This window comes from Struthio camelus, chromosome 14 (assembly GCF_040807025.1).
Source record: "Struthio camelus isolate bStrCam1 chromosome 14, bStrCam1.hap1, whole genome shotgun sequence".
NCBI classification, from domain to species: domain Eukaryota; kingdom Metazoa; phylum Chordata; class Aves; order Struthioniformes; family Struthionidae; genus Struthio; species Struthio camelus.
The window spans coordinates 19,567,522-19,590,879 of NC_090955.1; the positions used below are offsets into that span (position 1 = coordinate 19,567,522).

Below are 23,358 nucleotides of genomic sequence, written 5' to 3' on the forward strand. Positions count from 1 at the left end.
AACCTCATGCTATTTCACTTACGCATGAAGAAAGAATGGGAAGGAGAAGAGCCTTTGGCTTCCAGTAGCCAAATGGATTCTTAAGTTTGTTTTGGAGACTTATTTAGTCTAATATGAAGCTAATTTGAATAAAGGGATTTCATGTTGCTGAACCAGAAGCAGTTTCTTTTGTGAAAAATCAAACCCTCTGACTTTTGTAAAATGATACAGCTCCATGGCAACTGGCCCCCAAGTAAGTCATATGTCCCTTTTGTAATGATGTTAAATGCTCAGGCTTTTGGGGTGGAATGGGTAAGAATTGAAGTTGTGGGGTAAAATAATAAATAACGATCCAGCATTCTCTATGTTTCAAGTAGAGGTGATCTTTGGATCAAGTTGTGCTTTTTGATAGCCTGTCTTGATGGTTGCTTGAAGGAAACTCTTGGGTTTGTATCACTCAGAGTTTTGTGGGCACATACAGTTTACTAGCAACGGGGAAAAAGGTATTCCTGGTTTTGCTTGATGGTATGAATTTAAATTCAGAAAGATGACAAATTCTGAAAAACAAATAAAAAAGCCTTTGAATATAGCAGCTCTTAATTTTAAGAAAAGGGGTAGTTTTTGAGTAAGGAGGAAAACATTTTACAAGATCGTTCTTAGAAAATAACTTTGAGTAATTTTATTTCAGATGAAAAGGGGATACAAAGCCTGGTAAGAGAATGAGATTTGAGAACCCTATTAAATTGTATAAATTCCTCCGATCTAGCACCTGAAAGGGTATTAAGTGTGTAATAGTGTAATGTAAAAGAGTATGAGGACTGGACAGTGAGGTATTTAGTAATGTTATTTTCAATTAAAAAAATCCAGAGGAAGGGTTATGGTTGTATGGTCAAACTTGTATAAAAATAGTAAGGTCACCTTGTCCTTTGATATTGATTTTGCTTGCCTAAAGAAAGGAAACTTCTTTCAGCTCATCCAGCGTGCTGCGAACCGTTCACTTTTACAGGCGGACTCTCTAGTCTAACTTGTTACAAAATAAAGATGGTGATGGAATTACTGGCTCTGGGAAGATACTCCTTAAATACAGTTAAAAGAAATTTTGAATACCTGTTGTGTCACACTGCTGGAAAACACAGGGCACAATACATGCTGTGAGGTGAATGTTACGTCATTTTAAAATATAAGCAGCCTTTGCCATTTTAAACAGTTGATTTTGATTGCCAAAAACCTCAACCCTCCTGCCTCAAACGTGCACTTCTTAATATGTCTAGTTAGTGGCTTGCTTTTTTGAGAGCTTTGCAAATGGTTACAGCTAAATCTGGAGGTGATGCGTAAAGAGATGTGAATACCGCAGAAAACATGCAGGTGCTTGTCTGAGGTGCTAACTCTGGGGCAAAGAGTGTGGTAAGGGACAAGAAAAAAAATTGAAATTGAAATTAAGATGGGAGCTCCCCTATGTAATAGCTTTTTTCACGTGATTTATTTTAAAGTTTTTTCTTATTTTCTGTGTTCTTGACTTCCAAGTTATGCCACTTCAGTTATTTCTTTGTTCAATAAGTTTAAGTTTTGAAAGGGGGGGGGGGGGGAAGGAGGGGTGACCTGTCTGTTCTTGTCTGCGGTCGGTGGGAGGTTGTGTGTGTCTGGAAGGTCCGTCTCTGCCCGCGACAGCAGTGTTTAGTGGCTCATGTTGGGCTTTGGAAGGGTTGTGGGGCAGGGAAACGTGTAAAAACACATCAAGATGTGGTTCAAAGCTGGTATGCTATTAAAAGTGAACGGTATGCTCTACAGTGTGGTTACATTGGTCTTAAAACTGTACTAGCCCAGCTTCTAAGCCAGTCAAATGGGATTTGCAAAATGGTTGAAAAGTTTCAAGGAAGAAACAGACGTCTTCAGGTCTAGTGGCAGAAAGAAATGGCTTCACATTTTTATTTCTCCTTAGAAAACCTGAAAAAGGAGTCCAGTACCTAATTGAGCGAGGTTTTGTGCCAGACACTCCAGTCGGCGTTGCCCACTTTCTCCTGCAAAGGAAAGGTCTCAGCAGACAGATGATTGGAGAATTTTTGGGAAATCGGCAAAAACAGTTCAACCGGGATGTATTAGAGTGAGTATTGTATGGGGGGAGGAGGTAAGCGTATTTTAATATTCAAGTAAGATGTTTCATCAAGCTAATGAGAGTAATGTTTTCTGAATGTTTTGTTCATAACTTGTGAATAGACTCTACGGGTTAACAAAGAAAACACATGCAAATACAGATTTATTTCTTCGCTTTCCACTTAAGTTACTGTTTTTCTGATACTGGTCCAGTAGGATGCTTACAAGGATTTATATTCTCTGCAGTCATGTACATTTACTCTAAATTTATGTTTTAATTTCACTTGGGTGTAGAGTGTATCTGTTATTTAGAAACCTTTTCCCTTACGCAAGCTCACTAATAATTTATTGAATGAAACAAAATAACATTACATGCAACATAAGGCTTCATCAGTAACAGAACATAAAACTAATTATTACAGTTCCAGAACCATTTATTATTATTTTATTTCATTTAAATGGCTCAGATGTTAGATAAGCAGGAATTTCAGTGTGTAGAGGCATATGCCAACAGGATCTATGCAAACTCTTCTTTTTCTAAAAGATTAGATAAACGAAAACTGGTTTAAAAATTAGAAATTCAAAGTAGCAAATTAAGACTTTTAGCAGTTTGGTCATACATTTTTAAACCTTATGTATAACGTAACTTGGAAAAAGAAGCTGTTTTATTTTAAGAGGGTGTTCATTTAACCACTGGTTCTTTCCAAGACTTCATCATCTTGGTTCTTTCCATACACAGGTCTCTGTAAAGAGTTCAGGAACAGAGAATTAAGGCAGTTGTAGGGCGGCTTCCCTAGCCGACCAAATAGTGCGTTAGACTGCTCTTGCCTAAATTTTGTGGAGAAGTGGTAAGTAGGGGATCAGTCCCAGGAAGAAGTTCCAATTATCTGCTCTCTGGAAGTGGTAAAGCCCAGCTGCCTCTTGCTTTTGTCTCTCTGGGAGACATAGCTGTAATAGCACAGATGCAGTTACTCAGCACAGGTGAATTCATCCAGAGTACATATTTACTCAGAATCTCCTACAGTGGCTGAAGTCCATTTAATCATATCTCTGTCATTATGACCCTCGTTAGCAAAATTAGTGTGCCGTTACTACTTTCATGATTTCATTTGCTGTATAGACCTAGCCAAATAATTTATCTTCCCGTTTTCGGTCGTTACATACGCACTAGAAAGGTTTTGTTTACTATTTTAAAATATTTTGCGAAAACTACTGGCCCCAGTTAAGAACATTAATCATGGCAGCACATCTGCTGTCTCTGTAGCTCATCTAGAAGGCTTGCTTGCTGGCATGTTTCAGGAGGTCTTTATTTGTACTAAATAATTCAGTTTTCAGTTTGACCCCAACTTGTCTGCACATGTGCTTTACATCCTTTGAAGGAGGGAAGAGTTTTTGAAAGCATTGCAGAACTTAAAATAGGTAGGAAGACTGAACACTATTGCAGAACTGATAGTCTTTTTCTAGCTGTGGATTGCAAAGCGCATGAGAAACGCCACACTTGCTTTTTTCCTTGTACTTCTGCATGAAAGGAAAAATATACCAAGTGAGGTGAATAAATTGCTTTAGAATTAATCTATGGTAGCTACAATGTTACAAGAGGAAGCGAGAGCTACTCTAATTTATCATTGTATAGCTATATATTTAAGAAAAAGCTTTTAGAACTGGATTGTGCTTTCTTTCTGTGGTTTCTGCGTTAAAGTGCTGTTACTTGCAGTGATTTCATGTCTGGTTATTGAAAAACTAAAAGCCAAGCTTAAAAGAAGGGAAACTTATAAGCTTCTGATTTTGAAGTAGTCTCTAAACAAAGTATTAGAATGACATAGTTCCCATCATTGATTATGTTAAACTGGTTCCTGTTTTATTATTTGTCATCACAGAGCAAGAAAATAATTCTTTCTCAATAAATGTTAGTTGAAGAACATGGCAGTGACAGGGAGATGAGAATCACAGGCGTAGGTAGAATCCCAAAACAAGATTAATTTTTTTTTTTTTCCTCAGCATATGAGAACTTTCCTGGACAAAAAGCCATTTGATGGAGGTTATTCTGCTTGTTGTGGGCTGTTTGAGAGTTGGTATTGCAAGCAGTATAAACTTTTTATGACTATTTATTACTACACTGAGTAGTAGTAATTGATTGGTTTGAAAGCACAAAACCAGTAATTATTCATGGCAATGACATGTTGCCTGGGTCAGACATTGGTAATTCCAGCAGCTCTGCTGTTGAAAAATAAATAAGGACCTGCTTACATGTATGCTTTCTCATTGATCTGTTCTTTGCAATCCTTCCTTCCTTCGTGGTTTGCCTGCTGTTACTGCAATTGCTGCTGTGTGTTTCTAAAAATTCCATGAATTGGTATTCTACTGCAAGGGGAGGAAAGCTGAAGGATTTTTCTTATCACAAAATCTTCTCTTTAGTAGCCTGTTGTTAGAAATAAAAAGACCCAATGGCAATATGTTTTTATCCCAGCTGTGTTGTGGATGAGATGGACTTCTCAACAATGGAACTGGATGAAGCACTCAGGAAATTTCAGGCTCATATTCGTGTTCAAGGAGAAGCCCAGAAAGTAGAACGACTCATTGAAGCTTTTAGGTATGGTGCTGAAATAATTTATTCACTCACCAGAAACCTGCTATTGTCTGTCTGTCAAACTGGAGAACCAGTGAGGTTGAGTAGATCTGTGTTATTTCACTATTTATTTGCGCTGTCTTTGTGAGTGACATACAGTTTCAAGTATAGCACGTCATCGGTGCTGCTTCTGCCAAATAGGCAATAGGGAGTTTTGTTTGCTGATGCTGTTCATGTATGTGTTTGTATTAATGTAGCATGGCTTCTCAATTAGAAGGTCTCTCTGGCATTAATTGAAAAAAAATGTAGGGTTTTTTGAATGTCGATAGTAGAATGTATTTGCATGAAATAGTTTATATACATGAAAATATAGACCTGTTTACATATTTATATATGCATATGTTGTATAAACCTTTCATTAATGTGCTCATTAAACAACAATAGTGGAATAAAGATCGTTAACTAATTAATGCTAACACAAGTTACTTTATCCAGGGCAGGAGTAGATGTAAATCAACTTGCAGCACCAAGCTAGAATCAATGCTGTATTCTTACCTGGTGCCAGTAGGTATTACTCACTGATTAAAATGAAATACTGAAGTTACTGTAGCTCAGCATCTGTTCTAAGAAGTGAAGTTTTGCATACAATAAAATGTGGAAGACTTCTATTTTCTAGAGTTGACTTACGAAAATATATGGACAGAAAACTAAATTTATGTATGGAGCAGAAATAATAGCTTGCTCAGCCTCTGCATTGTAGCAACTGGTTTATTTGATGGTAGTATGATAGTAGTTTATAGCTCTGACAGCCCTTCCTTTCTGCTTTCTACAGCCAACGATACTGCATCTGCAATCCAGGTGTTGTGAGACAATTCAGAAATCCTGATACCATCTTCATTCTAGCCTTTGCAATCATACTGTTAAACACAGATATGTACAGCCCGAATGTGAAACCAGAACGCAAAATGAAGCTAGAAGATTTTGTCAAGAATCTAAGGGGTAAGCAAATATTAAGAGTGATGCTCATGACAGCTTTTTTTGCTCTAACTGTCACTGGAGGGACGTCGTGTACTTTCTGGGAAAAGACGAATACAGGGGGCTTGTTTCTGATTTCACTTGGCTTTTAAAAGCACTGTAATTCTACAGGCTTTAGTTGTTTTTTCTGCAAAAGTGAAAACAGAATTAAGCCTATAATACTTTTTCATTTTTTTTATCTTGTCCTTTTGGAGAGGCTCTACTGTCAGGTTTTTTTATTCCCAAACCCTACAATGTACCTGAAAAGTGACCGTTACCTTGTATTCAGAACTCTTCAGTGCCTCAGTTTCTTAGATGTAATTGAAGGTTGCTAAACTGACGTCCTGCACAAAATCAAAGGGCAGCTCATACAGACAGCAACTTTTATGCACATGAGTGAAGGGGAATAAATTCTGTTGCAATAAAGTTACTCTACCAAGAGTGTGCGAGTGTGTGTTTTTATAGATGCATGTATCTTTCTGTATATAAAATCAGTCACATTGCAGACTCTTTGTGAGAGGAGGAATGTGATTTCTAGAGAGTGGACTACGTCACTACACTGCAGCATAAGCTTACTTGTAAATTCTCATAGAGGTGCTATCGTCATGGTTTGTAGTTTTTGATTTTTCCATAGTAACCAAATGTATTAAGAGGGATATCAGATCTCCAATCTGAGAAAATCACACAAGTAAGCAGTCTCAAATATTTTCCAGAATTTTATTCTAAAAGGAAACTTCTTTCCCTCCTTAGTTTCAAAAGTAGACATTTTTTAATTCTTATTAAGCAGACCTGTAGAGGGGCCTGGTGAGCTTTTATCTCCTTGTTTTTCGTTAGAGAGTTACCAGCCTAGGAGCCTAAGCGCCGCAACAGCGTTCCGTATTCTCGGAGGTGCAGATGCATGACTCTGTTAGACGCTTGTATAGTATATTAGGTGTTGCCATAGAAAACTTTCACTCACTGAGGCTGTATAGGCATATTGAGGAACAGAAATCACTGTGCTGTGAGGACGACCTTTGGAAATAAACTGAAGATTTAAATTCTCTGGAAAGAAAAAAGTCCTAGCTCCAAAACCTTCCTGAAGGGTACTGGGGATCCAGTAAATAAATTTCTCTCTGGTGTCTTGGTTAGTATATCCTCTGGTCCAGAAACCATTTGCCAGCCAGTGGCATGCCTAAAACTGTAGTTAAATTGCCCAGCCTTTTCAGATCTTTCTATACTGATTCTTTCTGGGGAGAAAGAACGAGTTTTTGTGAAGTACTAACTCAGCCAGTGCTCAGCTTCACCCAACAGAAAATAGTCACTGTAGAGCTGAGGAGGACAGTGGTACCTAAACAAATGCGATGCCCTCTGCTGTTCCTGGGCGTTCCAGGACGGATGGATCGGACGACGTTTACCTCTTACCGTAGGAGGATTCTCAGACACTGGAGAAGAAAAATGAGGCCAAAGTCCCTTACCCCATCCCTCTTTTCCTTTCAGATAGCCTGTGCCCGTAGGGGGAAAAGTAGCTTTTATTACAGTTCCATTATGGTTTGTGCAAAGGCCAGGAAAATTGCCTGCTCAGTTGTTGCCATCCTCCTCTCCACCTCCCCCTGCTTTTAGACATAGGACAAGCACAGCTCAGTGCAGGGTGTTCCTCCTTTTGGTAACACTGGATATAGCAGCATGGTAGCAGAAGAGGCCCACTACTGCGGGCACCAGCAAGTATTAATATACTGCTTAACAGCCATCTTCCCGGTGGTATCTAGAAGTGAGCTTAATGGCGGGAACGTGGAATGGAGTTGCTTAACATGTAAAAACGTATTGTCGCGTCTTGGATGCATGGCAGTTTATATGCGTGTGTGCGTGTGATAATTTCATTTTAGTGCCAGTGAAAACAGATACTTGTGTTTTTCTAGAATTTCAGATCTTGAAAATGAAATTTATTTGTTGATTTTATTCCCTTAAATCTGTGCAAGACATCAGTGAGTAATCTGTTCTTAGTAGAAGTTTTAGCTTAGCAATTTTTAAGTTAATCTTGAGATTTTATCTTTAAGTCCACAAAGAGATTAAAAAATGGCCTGACATTTTTCTCTCGTGGTAATATTGCAGTCATATTCTCTCAGAGAGTATGTTTTCTCTCAGCTCCAGCCTGAATGCCAACTATTCCTTATTATTATAGAGATTTTTCTAACAGACTGCCTTGCCTCTAACTTTAAATGACTGGATCTCAAAGGGTGGTGTGTCACACACGTGCTGGTGTGGCATAGAACGGAGGCTGTTTTACTTTGTTTTAGTGCAAAGAAGCCATGTTTTGTCACAAACTGCTTTTTGCGTGAGCAGTTTTTTGGGTGACAAAAGATCGTATTTTGGCTCCTGAATGTGAGATAGTGGGATTGTTGCTCTAAAACCTATTTAAAAATAAATATGCACCTTCTTGCCCCCAGGAAATCTGGTTTTAAGTCACTTATTGGAATTGGGCTCCCTTCCACTGCTGTTAAAAATTCAGCATGCAAGACTCTGACACTTGTTAGAATATTTATATGCTGGTAAAAATCACACAGTACTAAAAATTAACATTGTAACTGGACTATTTTGTGAAAGTATTTTTCCAGAGTAAATTAGTTGTTTTTGAAATCGTACAGGAAGTATTGGTTAAATTAATTTTACCAAGTTATCCGTAAGGTTGTCTTTTGGAAATGATGCTGTGAGCAGAGTATCGAGCAACCTTGGGCTGGGGGACGAAGTGTTTTTGCAGTGCTAGGCAGTTCTGAGGTCAGAGGGAGATGTTAATGTCTAAAGAGTTATTTAACTCATTTAAGCTGTGGCACCAAAATAGAGGAACTGTTTAAAAAAAAAAAAAAACTGTAGGAAATTACCCTTTTTATAGGTTAGCTTTAGATTAGTTGTGAAACAAAAGTGAAAAAACAAACCTAAGTCAGTAATTCCGATCAATGTCTTAGTGGTAAAGTATGGGATTGGTAAATGTGTGGGCAAAAATCAGGGCTTCGGTACTGAGTAACGTAACTTCTGCCACTCGGGTAAGGTAGCCGCAAGAGCAGCATAGGAGGTGTTGGCTTGCAGAGTCCTGGCAGCTCTGAATCAGGGCAGCATGAGCAGGCGCAGCAGCAGTCCTGGGCAACGTTTGCTTCGCTGTCAGCAGAGTAGACAAAGCTTACCCGGTTCTTATCTTGTCCTTGCTGAGGAGTCTACCTTGCTGAGAGGTGCTAGTGTTTGCTAGTCAGATCATCAAAAGCCAGAGTGGTGATGAAAACTGTTGGCTTCTGCAGGCGTGGATGACGGTGAAGATATCCCACGAGAAATGCTGATTGGGATTTATGAGCGGATCCGCAAGCGGGAACTGAAGACAAATGAGGATCATGTGTCCCAAGTCCAGAAGGTTGAAAAACTCATAGTAGGAAAGAAACCAGTAAGTTCACTTTGCACTGAATGTCAGTTGCTAAGTAATAAAGAGCTGTAGGGCAATGTACAGCATAGAACAATACAAAAGTGTATTGCTTAGAAGTGTAAATTGGCCAGTAAAGGGCAAAAAGTAGGAACAGTGTCAAAATAATAATTTTCTATAGAGTTATTTTTAATTTTGGGGTGTTCACAGTGCAGATGAATCTACTGTTGCAGTCTGGTATTCATGAGTGATGAGATCCTGAGTTAAATTTTTTTTTAAATAATTTTTCCAGCATTTTCTCCCCGTGAAGCTTTAAAGCTCTGGAATGCCTGTATCTTAGGCAGCTCTCATGTTTGTTTCAAGAGAATTGAAGTGTGTTGCTGTGAAGTGTGTTGCTGGCTTTACAGGATCATATTTCAACATTTATGCTATCCATTATGGTTCCATAAGTTACAAGAGTAACAGAAGCTCTTATTCATATCAGTCTCTCTTACAGCCTTGCAGCTAGCTCTGTGACCCAGTGTTTAGAAGAGAGGAGACTGTGTAACTACCAAGAGTGTCATTTTGCCTGAGAACTTGTCCGGAAATCCGGTCCCAGGAATTCTAATGCTGGTTTTGAATGCTTTTTTAGACTTGAGCAACTCACTTAAAATCTCTTCCTCACTTTCACCTTCTCTATGACTTGGATATTTATTTTGCCAAGATACCTCTCATTTTGTTGTGGGAAACATCCTGAAATATTTTGCTATACAAATTAATCACCAAAGCATCTATTGGGAAATTAGAGAGAAAAGGAAGGCACAGTATTTTTTATCTGTGTTTTAGGAGCTGAGTGACTTAAGACATGGAGACATTAAGACCAACGTTTTACTTGCTAACAGTGCTATCTAATGTTGAGAGTGACAGCAGATACTCAGCTTTCCTCAGTTCAATCACTTTCTGAAAATCTACATGTTTCTAGTCATGAAGGCAGCCCAGAACAAAGACAAACTAAAACTAGACCTACCTGTTCCTAAGTTTTCTATCAATTTTTTACCAGCTTTGGAATTTTTCTGCAGTAGAGACTGATTTAAAAACAAAAACCGAAACCAAATTGAGCAAGGATCTCAGGATCCTACCCTGTGGGGAGGAGAAAAGAGGTTTCATTTTCCCAGTAATGGAAGATTGAAGGGATCTCCTAGAAGAAGCAGAAGAGAAGGCAAAATTTCTTAGAGTAATAAAAGGTTTTGTGTATTTTTGAGAGGAGAAATATTCTGAAGTTGACAGTCACATGTGCTTTCTTATGCTTTCCATAATTGTTTGGAGGTTTAGCTTTATATATAGGTTTCTACAGGAGATTATTTTTTCCTGCTGCTGCTTGTCTTATTCAGGCATGTGGCAGTCCAAATCCTGGGATTAATCTCGGCCTTGTAAATTTAATGGGATTAAGAGAACAATGCCCTTGATGAGCTCATGGGATCAAGGACTCTTCTGCTTAGATACTTTTTTAACTGTGTGAAAGAATTTAGGAAATAGCCAACGGTGTTTATTGATAGATATATTTGTTTTTACTTTATAGGCATTTAGTCATAGTAAGACCGTGACGTATTTACTTGCTATGATACAGTACTGTGTTTCTCTGAAGTTTAACGAACTTGTATATGTCTTTCTACTGTAGATTGGATCTCTGCATCATGGACTTGGTTGTGTAGGTATTTTTCTCATACTCATTCAAAGTTTGTGGTCATTTCAACTGGTAGCATTTTCTTTAACTGGCAATAACATGCTCTATTACGATTTAACTTTTTCAAAGATTAGTCTTTTTTCAAGCAAGCTTCTTATTGCTGTTGTAACAAAAATGACTTTGGTCTCCAAAGTATAAAGATTTACTTAAAAATGTTTTTCTCAGGGCAACTGTTTAACTTTTTGTCTAGAGTTTTCTAGACTTTCAATACATATTTTATGCATTTCAAATGCTTTGATCACCATAGAAACTAGATGGCCAGTAAAAGAATGATTAAATGATGAAAAAATTTACAGTTGCATCTCTGCTTTGCACCTGGGCCACAATGTGTTTATTATTTCTTGCAGGCTTCAGTATTGATTGATATGCTACAAAGATATTGCCAGTTAATTTAATAGTTTCCTTGTGAAAGATAGGTGAACATAAAAAGTACTGCTTTCAAATTTGTTATACACATATTCAGTAATATAGCTACAGCTGATTGTTCTTACGCACTTTTCAACTTATGTTAGTTTCAGAATAACATTATTGCTAGTAGTTGAATAACAACATCCCGCAAAGTTCAAGCAGAAGAGTTAGCGTAGTACACTGAAATCCGATGACCTTTCACAAATTTGATCTGCATGATTTTTTTCTCAATTATAACTTTGCTATGCGTAAGTGTATTCACTCAGGACAATGTAGGGAATGTAGTTTAAACTGCCTTTTGTTTTTTTTCAGTCTCCTCTTTGCTTTCCTTTGTGTAAACAATTAAAATCATGCAAAGCTAGCTTCGTATTGCTAACTGAAGTGTCTGTCACTGTTTCATGGATCCTTACCAAGCAGTACCAACGGACTGCGAAAAAAACGAAAGATCTAACCTCTGTAAAATACGATGGAAGGGAATCTTATCAGATCGTCTCTTGTTAGGAACGAAAACATTTGTTATGGTTATGTTTCAAGCCAAGATCTCACTCTAGTTCATGGGCTCAGTGACTACACTTGGGTTTTGTTACCTTGCAGTAGCAAATCTCAGGTGGCCATGTGCTAGGGGAGCTAGACCTGGAGGTAGGGGAGCGTGAGGAAGTGCACCTTTATTCCTGTTTTTGTTCACTGAGCGCACATGTAAGCTGTTCGGTTACCGGAATAGTCAGCCGGAAGATAGAAGCGATTGATTGCTCCAGCGTTCTGCACCACGCTGGCTCCTTCAGAGCATCCCTCAGGCGTTTTTAGATACCTTCTGGCAAGCCCAGGGACTAACTGAGCTAATGCCAATAGGTAACAGATAAAATGCTAATAGCGTTTAATTCAGTAGCAGAATTACTGTGTGATCTCGGGGTGGGGGGATGTCACCACATGACTTGATTACCAGTCAGTAACAGGTGTGTTTATCTTTGGATTAAAATATAGTGCAGGTAGGGAACGCTAACTCTTTTTCCACTTCTTTTTTTCCCTGCTTATTTAGAGGAAGAGGACCATTAATAAAAGGCTTCTCTTTGACTGTTTTCCTTTGCCTTGTAAATCTCAGAATTCCTCCGTGCAGAATCAGATATAATAGACAAATATTAGATATAAATTTAATATATTTAGTTGTCAAGGAATATTCTCTACTGCACATTTTTAAAGTTTAAAGGACTCCTTTTAATATTGTTGACAAGACAACTTCATTTGCATTTGAAAGAAAGGAAGTCACAGTAGCTTGAAAATAACTGCTTTTGTAGGAGAGTTCAGCAGACATTTCAAATAATAAAATGGAAAATTACTCTCAGGTTTTTTTTTTACCAACATGAGAAAATAAGCTAGCCTGCAAATGCATTTACTTTTTTCTGATTCCACCTTTTCTTTGGTATTAGGGAGTGAACAAATTGAATTAATTCAGTAGCTGACAAAAAGTAATCTACAACATCAGTTTATTCATCATCTCACAAAAGCTGAAGTCGCTTTGCATCCCTTGTTCAAATATAGATATGTAAAAATGTTCAGTAAAGCAAGCATACTTTGCTTTGAGCTCCCACTTGCTTAAACTGAAGTTCTTGTGAAGTTTTATGGCTACGCAAGCTACAGTTTACTGCTATCACTAGTAAAACTTCCACTGGCATCCATATTCACGATGTGAGCTGTTGGAGAATGTTTTATGTAAGGGTACTGTTGGTGTTGAATGTAGTGTAAGTTTGTGGAACCCAAATCCATGTTCTCTGGTTGGTCCTTTGATGAAAACCAGTCAATTGGTCTTAGAAGGACAGATACTTGGATTATTCAAAAAAAGACTCTAGGCATGAAAGGCCTTCTTTGTTGTCTAAACTTTGCTATATTAACCATGAGCTTCTGTGTTATCCTAGGTCCTCTCTCTGCCCCACCGGAGGCTCGTTTGCTACTGTAGGCTCTTTGAAGTTCCAGATCCAAATAAACCTCAGAAGCTTGGATTGCACCAGCGAGAAATATTTTTATTTAATGATCTTCTCGTGGTATGTGTTTTCAGATTCAGTTTTTGTTTGTTTGTTTGTTTTTAAGATTACCTTTACTAATACGAAGATTCAGAGAGAGATCAAATGTGTTCCATGTCATTTAGCATTTTTTTACTCTGCATTAAACTTCATTGTATTACTAAACTTCTACTGCTGTTCATGTACTTACATGGAAACAAGACCATTTTTAGCCTGATATTCCTGTTAGCGTATTTTTGCGTAAGAGGTAAAGACTTTTACACGGGAGAGCTTTATTGGCACTATCACCAGGATGCTCATGACGAGTTTTGCTATTGCTTGTAAATTTGACACTCTGACAGCTCTCTGGCTCTCTTTGGCTCTGCAGCAAATGGTGTTCCCCCACGTTGTATATATTTGTGTTTAGCTATCTATAGGGGTGCGTAGTCTTCTAGTGAGAGAACGCCTTTCTCTCTGAAATCAATGGGAATTAACTGCATATATGCATTTCCAAAAATAAATATCTACTAGCTGTTAATCTATACGTTAGGCATCAGAACTCCAAAATTTGGCAGTTCATTTCTCTAAGTTGCAGTCTGTTTCCTTCAAATACCGTTGATCTCTATGGACGTTAGGGCACCAAAAATTCAGTTATAAACAGCCTTTGCAAAGGTGCAGTGTTTCCGGTCTGGATTTGACCAGATCTAAACATCAGATTTATTACCTGCAGTATAATTTAAGTATAACAGTTAGAAGAGAAAAGAATGGTAAAATATTAGTCAGTGCAAAAGGGCCAGTGCTAGATTCCCTATCTCCCACTACTCTGCTGCAGCTCTGCAAAAGGAAGTAATGACTACAGCTTGAGAAGTGATGTCAAGGAAAACCTGTTGTCCCATCGTTTGTCCAAAGTCCAGCACAAAACAATGTGTTCTGAAGAAATTTCTCTGTATATTAGATCATGGTCTTTAATCTGAGGCAGTCATGGTCCATCCTGGTTCCCCTTTCTGTGTATGTGTAAATCACTCAGAGGAAATGAAAAAATAATTTATTTGTAGAGAGCACTGAAAATAAGATGAACTTCAAAAAATAAAAGTTTGAATTATTTGCATATATTTTTGTAGTACAGTAAATCATACCTGAGAAACCTGAAAAATGCGTTTTTGAATATGTGAGTTTGAGTGACTATCACTTATATCACGGGTCTTTGTTGTTTTTGAGTCTTTATTAAAGATTTAGATGATCAGATTTTGTTTATTGTTAAATGGACACTAATGTATAGTTTATTTTGCAGCATGTGTCTTAGGTTTCTGGTATGTGCATTTAAGTCTGAGACAAGATTTTTGCAATTTTGAATGTAGATAAATGGTGATTTGGGCAAGTTCAGAATCTAAATTATGTTACAGTTGGCACATGATATATTGTTAAGCCTCGAATAACCTGGGAAAGATTAATATTTAAACTTGCCTAATTAGGTAAGAGATTTTCTTTGATACTGAAGCTTTTTATTAATTGCTGCATCGTATTATAAGAAAATGCTTTGGTACAATAGCTTTTATTATAAAGGAAAAAAATTCCCCCAATTTACCCGTTTACCTAGAGAATGTCTCTGTTCCATGAATAATGAATTTATGTGAGTTACTTGTGGAAAAGGAAAAAATCTGCCTATTGATTTGTATTCCATAGATGTTTTATGAACCAGACACATTTATTCACTGGAATACAAATTAGATATGTTGAAATACATTATTTAACAGTTCACTTTACTTTCTGGTGTACGTTTAACCTGACCCAGTCTTTTGAAAAAGAGATGTACAAGACTGGTGACAGCTTGGAATTATTTGGTTGATCTCCTCTTGAAAACAGGAAAATTGGTTGCCCTCTGTTTGGAATGTATCTGACTGTTACCTGGAGAAGTAAGAAGTTAAATATTTCATATTTTATTATGAAAAAGGCACGCTTCAGAGATGCATTTTCATTGTGTACAATTTTTGCATATGTTCAGACATTAAAACGAGGAGGTTAAACCAAAAAAAATCTTTTATCCCTTTGGTTGTGAGTACAACCTCCCAGCTGTAAATGCGAACTTGAGCATAAATCGATGGAACATTGTCTTCCTCAGGCTGCAAGCATTCTGTTGTTTTGTATTACTTATTCAGCTGCCAGTAGTTTTATCAAATTCTTTTGGAAGTAGTACAGACCAATTTTGTCAGTTCTGGTAAAGTGGAACCCCACAGCCAAAAGTTAAAATTAGCAAGAACTACTAAAAAGAAACTTCTGAGCGATACAGACAGACTAGCATTCACATGCAAAACCCAAAAATTGATGGTAAGTAGTAGTATGTTATTTATATTGCAGCCAAAGATAAAGGTTTCCACTGAACTCAGAGCTTGTATTGAAAGGCGCTGTACAAAACAGGGAAAGCAGAGCATCATTAATGAGATGAAGTGCAAGACAATAGTTGGAGGTGCACAGAGGCAAAGCAGGCTTGGAAGAAGGTCACACAGCAGGTCAGAAGAGGGGCTGGGAAGTAAACTTGTGTTGAGAAGTCCTGTCCAATCTGTCTGTAGACAGACTGTAAGAAAGTGTGAAGGGAAGGTATGGTAACAGCTAATTTTAAAAAAATATATAATTTAAACATATTTACATTTTTGATAGGGTGTACAGAGCACAAAAAGTATTCTATCTTTTTTACTGAATTTCAAGAGGTAAGGTCCTGGAGAACAGGGAACACACAGGTCTTTGAATCTTTATAAAATATTAAATGTTCTGGCTAAAAGATACCGAGACTTCAAAACTGTTTTGTTTCTTCAGTATCAGTAGATTAAATACAGCGGTTGCAGTATAAAAGAGAAAAAAATAAAAAATACATGTTTGCTGGCAGATCAAAGCTTTCTTTAGTATAAAATGTATCAAATGCTAATTCTGAAGAACAATAATTGTCCAGTAACACATAAGGTAAAGGAGATATTTCCTTTTGTATGATAATTTTCAGGTGACCAAGATCTTTCAAAAGAAGAAGAACTCGGTTACTTACAGTTTTCGACAGTCCTTTTCCCTTTATGGAATGCAAGTTCTTCTCTTTGAGAACCAGTGTAAGTCTTTCCTCTCTTTCTAGATGTTCATTTTATTTAAGAATAAAATAAAATTGAATTGTGTGAGTGGAAAAGGATGGACGGGACTTGATTCTAAATGCAGGAATAAATTTACCGTGAATTGAACTTGGCCTAAAGTTTAAAACAAGGTGCTTTTAGCATAGGGAACAGCAGGACTGGTGTTAGATTTCTGGTTATAGCCAGAGACCAAATCTAGCCCAATGTGGTGTTTGTGGATGCTTGTAAAGAGCAGAACGTTTGTAAAGAAACAACTATCTGTTGCTGATCCGATGGTACGGTTAGCTGGAACTGAACGTAGGGTAGTAAATGACGGCTATAACAATGGTTTGTGTGATTCAAGTCACTACTACTTTTATTTTCTTGATTTTTAACTTCCCTTTGTGCCTAGGTAACGTATATTCATTATAATATAAATACAAAGTAGAATTAGGCAGAGATTGTGTATTCAAGTTTTTATTTTCTGCCCCACAGTGTTTCTTACGTCGATTGTAACCTGCATCAATCCAGTGTGCTTTTTTCTTTTATATCTGTTGAGCTCAGTGTTAGGAGACAGCAGTCCAACAAAAAAGCAAATATTTTGCTAATGCTCCTGCAGATTTTAAGTCCGGAAACAGTATCCGTAAAATGTAGCAGAGTGTAGTTGTCTCTTTGGTACCTAGGGTGGCAATCTGTTTGAGGTGACTTCATGGTTTATAACCCAACCCTTAACCTTCACGATAAATTGGATCAGTGTGACATTCAATAGTTCCTGTGTTTTTCTGTTGTGGAAGGCACTTAGTTTTTGCTCGTCCTTGAGAATGTATTCCAGTGGCTCATCTCACTGAAAAGAGGTTGCTGTATTTTATGAGTCAAAGCATGTGGAGATTTGAAAAGGGAAGATTTTTTTGAGTTCATAGCAGGAGTGTAGCCTAGAGATTATTTATATGCATATGCATTCATTCTCTCTCACATGCACACATTATATAATGCAAAGTTCGTTTCTAAAGAGCACCGCCAAGTATTTCTATCCTTGGTTCTACTATAAATAGAAGAATATATATTTCCTCTGAAGTCAAGGGAGGTTTTTTGTTGTTTTTTAAAGGACAGCACAGAAGCGTGCTAGATAGAAACATTTTATTCAAGTAAATATAAAAATATCTCCGGTGGGGTTAGGAGCAAAGGCCTGGATTCTTCCCAGGGAACTGTAGGCGTTTACCTGAGGCGCTTCAGTAGACCTGCAGTCATGGAGGCTCCTAGGGCAGGCCGTTGCTGAAGGTGCGTGGGTGAGCTGAGCGTGCTTCCAGTATCGCTGCCTGTTGGGTGGGACGTAGTACTGTTCAGCTGGGAAGAAAAACGTTCTTCCCCCCCAGTTTCTAAAATTCACGTTATCGGCTGCCCCTGCCCTCAGCGAGCTTTGGGGTGTTTTGGCCAGTGCAGGCATGGCGCCCGGTAAGTCTGTGTGCAGCAGCTGTCGGAATCGGCTGCTTTCGAAAACTGTGTGAAACGTAGTGTCGCTAAAGCAGAAGCAACAAAAATAGTGATCTGGCTACTGGTGAGTTGGCTGACATGAGTGGCATTGCACAGTTAATGGCAGAAGTAAATTATGTTGAAGGGTGGGTTCGTTCCAGGAAAGAAAACGCTGTCATTTATCTCTAGTACATAAATAGGCCGCAAAGAATGTATATCCTACGTTTTCAGTGAAAATCACCTGAAACCCATAATACTTACATTGGTGTTTCCTGATGCTTAATTAGTAGGATGCAGAGAAATACCATTTGGTAATAAAATATTTTTGTTTGTTTAGTATGTGGAGTTTGGTGGTTCTTTATTGATCTCTCGAGGTAACCGGCGTGACTTTGTCTGCGGTTACCTGCAGACTGACCTTATCGTTCAGTTTCAAAAGCAGCTTTTTTCCCCTCTAGCATTCAAGTACACCTATAGCTGTTGGCCGCGTAGCCAGTTTCAGCGTTCAGAGCGACACGCGGGCTGTGTGTGTACGCTCAGCGCCTGCGTTAGCGTGCCTGGCCTCAGACCCAGCGGCCGTGGTTTTGGCCGTTGGCTACGGTCTTTGGCTACGTTGGCGGCTCTCCTACCTGACTGCAAGTAGATGCCAGCGTCGCATCCTCCGAAGCAGATCAGCTGTCGTGTGGTGCCTCTGCACAAGATGTCGGCGTGAGGCAGAAGCTGTAAATTATTGCTCCCTCCTTCCCCTCCTCTGTACCACTTGAAGGTTGGGCTAGCTGGCTCCTTTTTTCACCTGAGAACAGTAAATGGACATGCTTTGCCTTTAGTTGCGACGCTGATTCAGAAATGAAGATGTCTCTTGAAAAGCAGTAGTATTTGCACTTGTTTCTTAGTGTTTTTAGGCTATATATTGTTGACACCGAATAGCTTTGAGCGAAAAGACTGCCTCACGTTATCTGCTGGTTCCCGAGAGAACTTGCAGTATGTGGGAGCTCTTGGACTTCGGCTGGAATAGTGAAGTAAACACTTGAGAGCTTTAGCTGATAAATATAATCAGGCAGTTGCGTTAAAAACACACACACACACACACACACACACACAAACCCTTGATGAATTACAGTGCACATTTTGAGTTTTTGTGGTGCCTTGTTTCTGCAGGTCTGTGATTCAAACAGAACTGACTCTGTTTCCTAGAGCAGAAAAAATCTTCATTGTAAGCTATCTTTCTGTCTATAAACCTTGCTCAGCCAGGAGATGTTTTTGAGCAGCCATCAAAATTTTTAGTGTTAGATGTGCAGCTAGAAAAGAGACAAAGACAATTTGCAGAAAGTTCTCCCTTTTATTGTAAAAACGTCCATAATATGAGCCGCTGGACTGGGGTGGGGGGGGATGACTTGCTTCTTCAGTATGTAGCTTCACAGTAAGCAAAAAAACAAAATGAGACAAAAATAGAATGACTAGAAAACAAAACTTGATAAGAAATAGTAAAAGTCATACATACTATTTGTTTTCTCTATCTTCTTAACAAACATGAAGTTAGAAGTACAAGAAAGTACTTGAGATATATTTGAGAAGTCTTTACTTAGCAAAACTTTGAGGCATAATTGAGTGAAGGAATGAGATCAGTTCCATTAAAGAAAAATTATCAATCCCCTTCAATTTTTCCCCTTTTTTTCAGAGGTTTTTGTTTTATATAGTACATTCCGGTCATAAAGACTGACTGCCTTTCAATATTTATAATTTCACAGTTAAGCAGTTCCAATGTATGTTAGGGCTTTTTCATTCTACTTCTGTGTCCTTTGACTTTTGTTTCTCCAGTTTTGTCCTCTATGTGATGATATTTGTAAAAAAAGCCTTTGGGCTTTAAAAAAAAAAAAAAAAAAAAAGACATTGAAAGCAATTGAAATGATCGGGGCTTCAATATTCATGCCTTTTTATTGACTCTCTCTTAGATTACCCCAATGGTATACGGCTCACATCGGCTGTTCCAGGAGCAGACATCAAAGTACTAATAAATTTCAATGCACCAAATCCTCAGGACAGGAAGAAGTTTACAGATGATTTGAGGGAGTCAATTGCAGAGGTTCAAGAAATGGAAAAGCACAGAATAGAGTGTAAGTACAAAGGTACATATAATAGAGCATTCTCAAAGTAATCAAAATCAGAATGTCTTCAATCTGTGTATGGTCCATTAGAACTCTTTTAAAAGTTCAAAATAGTGTGGATTTTTTTTCATGACTTTGATTCTAGGAAGAAGAACAACCCATTGATCTGTCAAACTCCAGCTGAGTTGATTGATGTTTACATAGTGCAGTGTAGCTACAGTAGAAATTTAACCTGAACAAACAGCAAAGAGCAACGGACAGAGGAGGGATGGCTTTGTAATTTGTAGTATAAATTACAGTGAGAATTTTAGGGATAATTTACATGACTCTGAAATTTTAAATGATGGTCCTTGAAGAAGTTTCACTGTATTTTTCTTTACTTCTGTGTTTATATTCTTGTATTATGTCAATTGAGTACAGTATAGTACAAATCCACATATTTTGCCAGAAGTTACCTGGCTGTTTAAACAGTTTTTCTAAGAGAGGAGTAGCCTTTCAACCTGTATATTGTATTACAAAGCCCTTAGGACAGGAACCAAGTTCCTCTCTGGCATTTAGCAGTTCCAAAATGAACTCCTACTTTTGAATTCATGGTAACATGTGATCACGTACAGAAATTGCGATGTTACTGTATGCGTTTCATTATAGTCGCTAACTATGAATTGCACAATTATTCTCTGTTTCAGCTGAGCTAGAAAAACAGAAGGGTGTGGTGCGTCCGAGCATGTCTCAGTGCTCTAGTCTGAAAAAAGAGTCTGGCAACGGGACGCTGAACAGGGCTTGCCTGGATGACAGCTATGCTACCGGGGAGGGGCTGAAAAGAAGTGCCCTGAGCAGCTCCCTTAGAGACCTCTCTGAAGCAGGTAAGCACTGCCTTTATTTCCTTGCTCTGACTAGTGCATGTAAAGATATGTAGATGATGCATATAAAAGCATAGCTCGCAGGGCGCTAACCGGAACTGGTAATACTGAAATTTGAAACATTTTTAATAGCTCCTCTTCAATAGTTTGTGTTTAATAGCTGTTTGTTTGTTTTTTACCCTTGTTCTGTTGAACAACCACTATTTGAAAGCATTTAAACCATTTTAGATTGCTATATATACTTTTAAAGGAGAGTGAAGACAGAGGAAAAATTGTAAGTGTTTTATAGAAAAAATGGTTGACTTGTACTAGGAGTGGCCCATTTAGTTTTCCTTTCTTTTCTTCCTCCCCTTGCCTCTTCCCCTTGATACAGTAGGCTTGGGGGGGGGGGTGGGGGGGACAAAACAAACAAACCCTGTGGTCTCTGTAATGACAACTTTCTGTGTATTTTTGTGCTAAGTGTGTACCTCTGTTACTACATTGATGAATGAAATTGAGTGAAGCCCTACTAAATTCTGTTTCGAGCTATGTAATTCAGTTAATGTTGTGTCACTGATAACTTTTTTATTGTTTTGCGACTCAAGATATAATTCCTAATTCTTGCAAAAGTGTCTGTTTGTGAAATACTGTTGCCAATATAATACAAGAAACCCTAGTTGTCCAGAATACTGATGTCCCCCCAAAAATCATTGTTGTGTCTAAAACTTATTAACTGATTAATATAACTGAGGACTGGAGAGGAGCAGTGGTGTGATTTATTTGCTTAAGAAAAATGGGGGAAGTTTGGTATGTTTTAATTTTATTGTTTGCCTCTGTCATACGCAACTGGCATACCCGTGTAACACAGGCTACTACAGGTAACCCTGTGTTTCAGTGTTACCCGCAATTCCTGTCATTACAATAAGTCATACTTGAACACCACGCTCTGTATTCAGAAAGTACTCCTGGGGAGAGTATCAACTAGATATTTATTTATTTTAGTTCATGCTCTGTGTTACATGCTCTGCTTTTTTCCATTAATTGCAGTGATGATTTACAATATAGTCATAATTTCGATAGTACATATATCTTTGCTAGTAGACACTTCTTGTCTTTTCCTTTTTTTAATTGAAGAGGAGATTTTAGCTATGCTTCAATAAATAAAATCTTTGTAAACTGAAATTATAGCCTGTGTTTTGTGGGTATGTGTATGTACATACAAATATGTAGAAAGTGAGCTCTTTCATCAGTTATGTTTTATCCTCTGTTTAGGCTCTCATACTCCCTTGTCCGTTCACTTCATTTAAAAGACTTAGGACCTTGCTCCAAAATCATACTGAAGTTGGAAAGAGTTGCTTAATTGACTTCAATGGATTTTAGATCAAGCCCCTGGTCTTTAGCGTTATTGTATCTCAGATTCCAGAGTACTTTCATCATCCTTTTTTGTTGTTTTGTTTTTATTTCATTAGAATGAGAACTGCCATATTGCTGAATATGTGAGTTCAGTGGGTATGTGTACCCATATATGTGATTCACGATTAATTTATTTCACACCGTATGAATTTTTCATCCCAGTCTTTCAAACATTGCCATGTATTTAAGTTCATGTTACAGGTTTTATGCAATAAACAAGTATTTGTAATCATGATAGCATTTCATGTTTCAACAGGGCATGCCTACAATAGGCATGCTCGTTACTGAAAATAACCTTTTTCCATAATAAGTAGAAGTCACGGACTAGAGGGTTTATCAATGAGTTTGTTAAACCCAACTAAACTTAATTTTATCTTTAACAAGTTGAGAATTACGGAGAGTTTCTGTTTGGCCTTGTGCAGTGCAACTGACTTGAGAAATGACGTACCTGTAACTTGCTTTGTTATTTGTTGCAGCTTCAGTAATGAGATTGTAGATGCTTTTCCTATCTTTTCTCCACAAATAGCTTGCATGTGAGGTTGATGTTGTTTCAGTATGGGAGAGATGATCTGTAGGAAAGCAAAGAAGTCACTTTGTTAGCAAGATACTGTGTCCCAGTGATTATACCGCATTAAATTACTTTTGTAAAGGCGTACTGAGGTTGCTTCCATTCTTGTATTTTTGTGATATGAAACAGAAGATGAAAAAGGAGGAGGATCAGGAGCAGCAAGGCCGTGTGTGTGTGTGCGTGTGTGTCTTTCTGTAGGAAACAGGCATATGAAAATGGATTTTTAGAGTTCCTCTCTGCATTAAAATAGAGCAACTAATTAAAGTGAGCAAACTGCCTCATTGCGTATGTATGCAGTAAGGCAGATAATTGCCCAGTGAAGACTGCAAAAACAATCTGAACATTTGTAACAGACTAATGCAATGAAGGGAAAAGCTGATTGAGCAGCACTTTGGTTGCATGGCTATATGACAAAACTTTTTAAGAAAACATCTTGTTACTCTCTACTGGATGATTTAGTAGTAAATGGTGACTGCGGGAAGTGACTTCCCTTCTGGAAATGAGTGAAGATTCATGAGCTGCTTGGCTCTAATGAATATCGATTTCTTGAACGGTTCTGACTCCTAAGCCATAAACAATTTGGAAAGGCAAGATTTCTCTGTCAGAAAACAAATGTCGGGAATTGTTTACTGATAGTTATTTTTCCATGCGTTTGCTATGGTAGCTTAGGTCATAATTGCAAGAAGGGTGTGAATGAGGTCCTTTTGATTAAAGATGATA

General features: G+C 37.9%; 1 protein-coding gene across 17 annotated transcripts in view; it reads left to right on the forward strand.

Moving 5' to 3' along the window:
- Window positions 1-23,358, forward strand: part of IQSEC1 (IQ motif and Sec7 domain ArfGEF 1) — a 348,874-nt gene that overhangs the window by 314,594 nt on the left and 10,922 nt on the right. For all 17 annotated transcript variants that reach the window (XM_009688161.2, XM_068906729.1, XM_068906730.1 and 14 more), the window contains 9 exons: window positions 1,919-2,080; window positions 4,538-4,660; window positions 5,469-5,635; window positions 8,917-9,056; window positions 10,690-10,719; window positions 13,074-13,199; window positions 16,150-16,249; window positions 19,666-19,827; window positions 20,505-20,681. In XM_009688161.2, coding sequence (XP_009686456.2) covers window positions 1,919-2,080; window positions 4,538-4,660; window positions 5,469-5,635; window positions 8,917-9,056; window positions 10,690-10,719; window positions 13,074-13,199; window positions 16,150-16,249; window positions 19,666-19,827; window positions 20,505-20,681 — 1,187 coding nt within the window. The remainder of the gene's footprint in view (window positions 1-1,918; window positions 2,081-4,537; window positions 4,661-5,468; window positions 5,636-8,916; window positions 9,057-10,689; window positions 10,720-13,073; window positions 13,200-16,149; window positions 16,250-19,665; window positions 19,828-20,504; window positions 20,682-23,358) is intronic.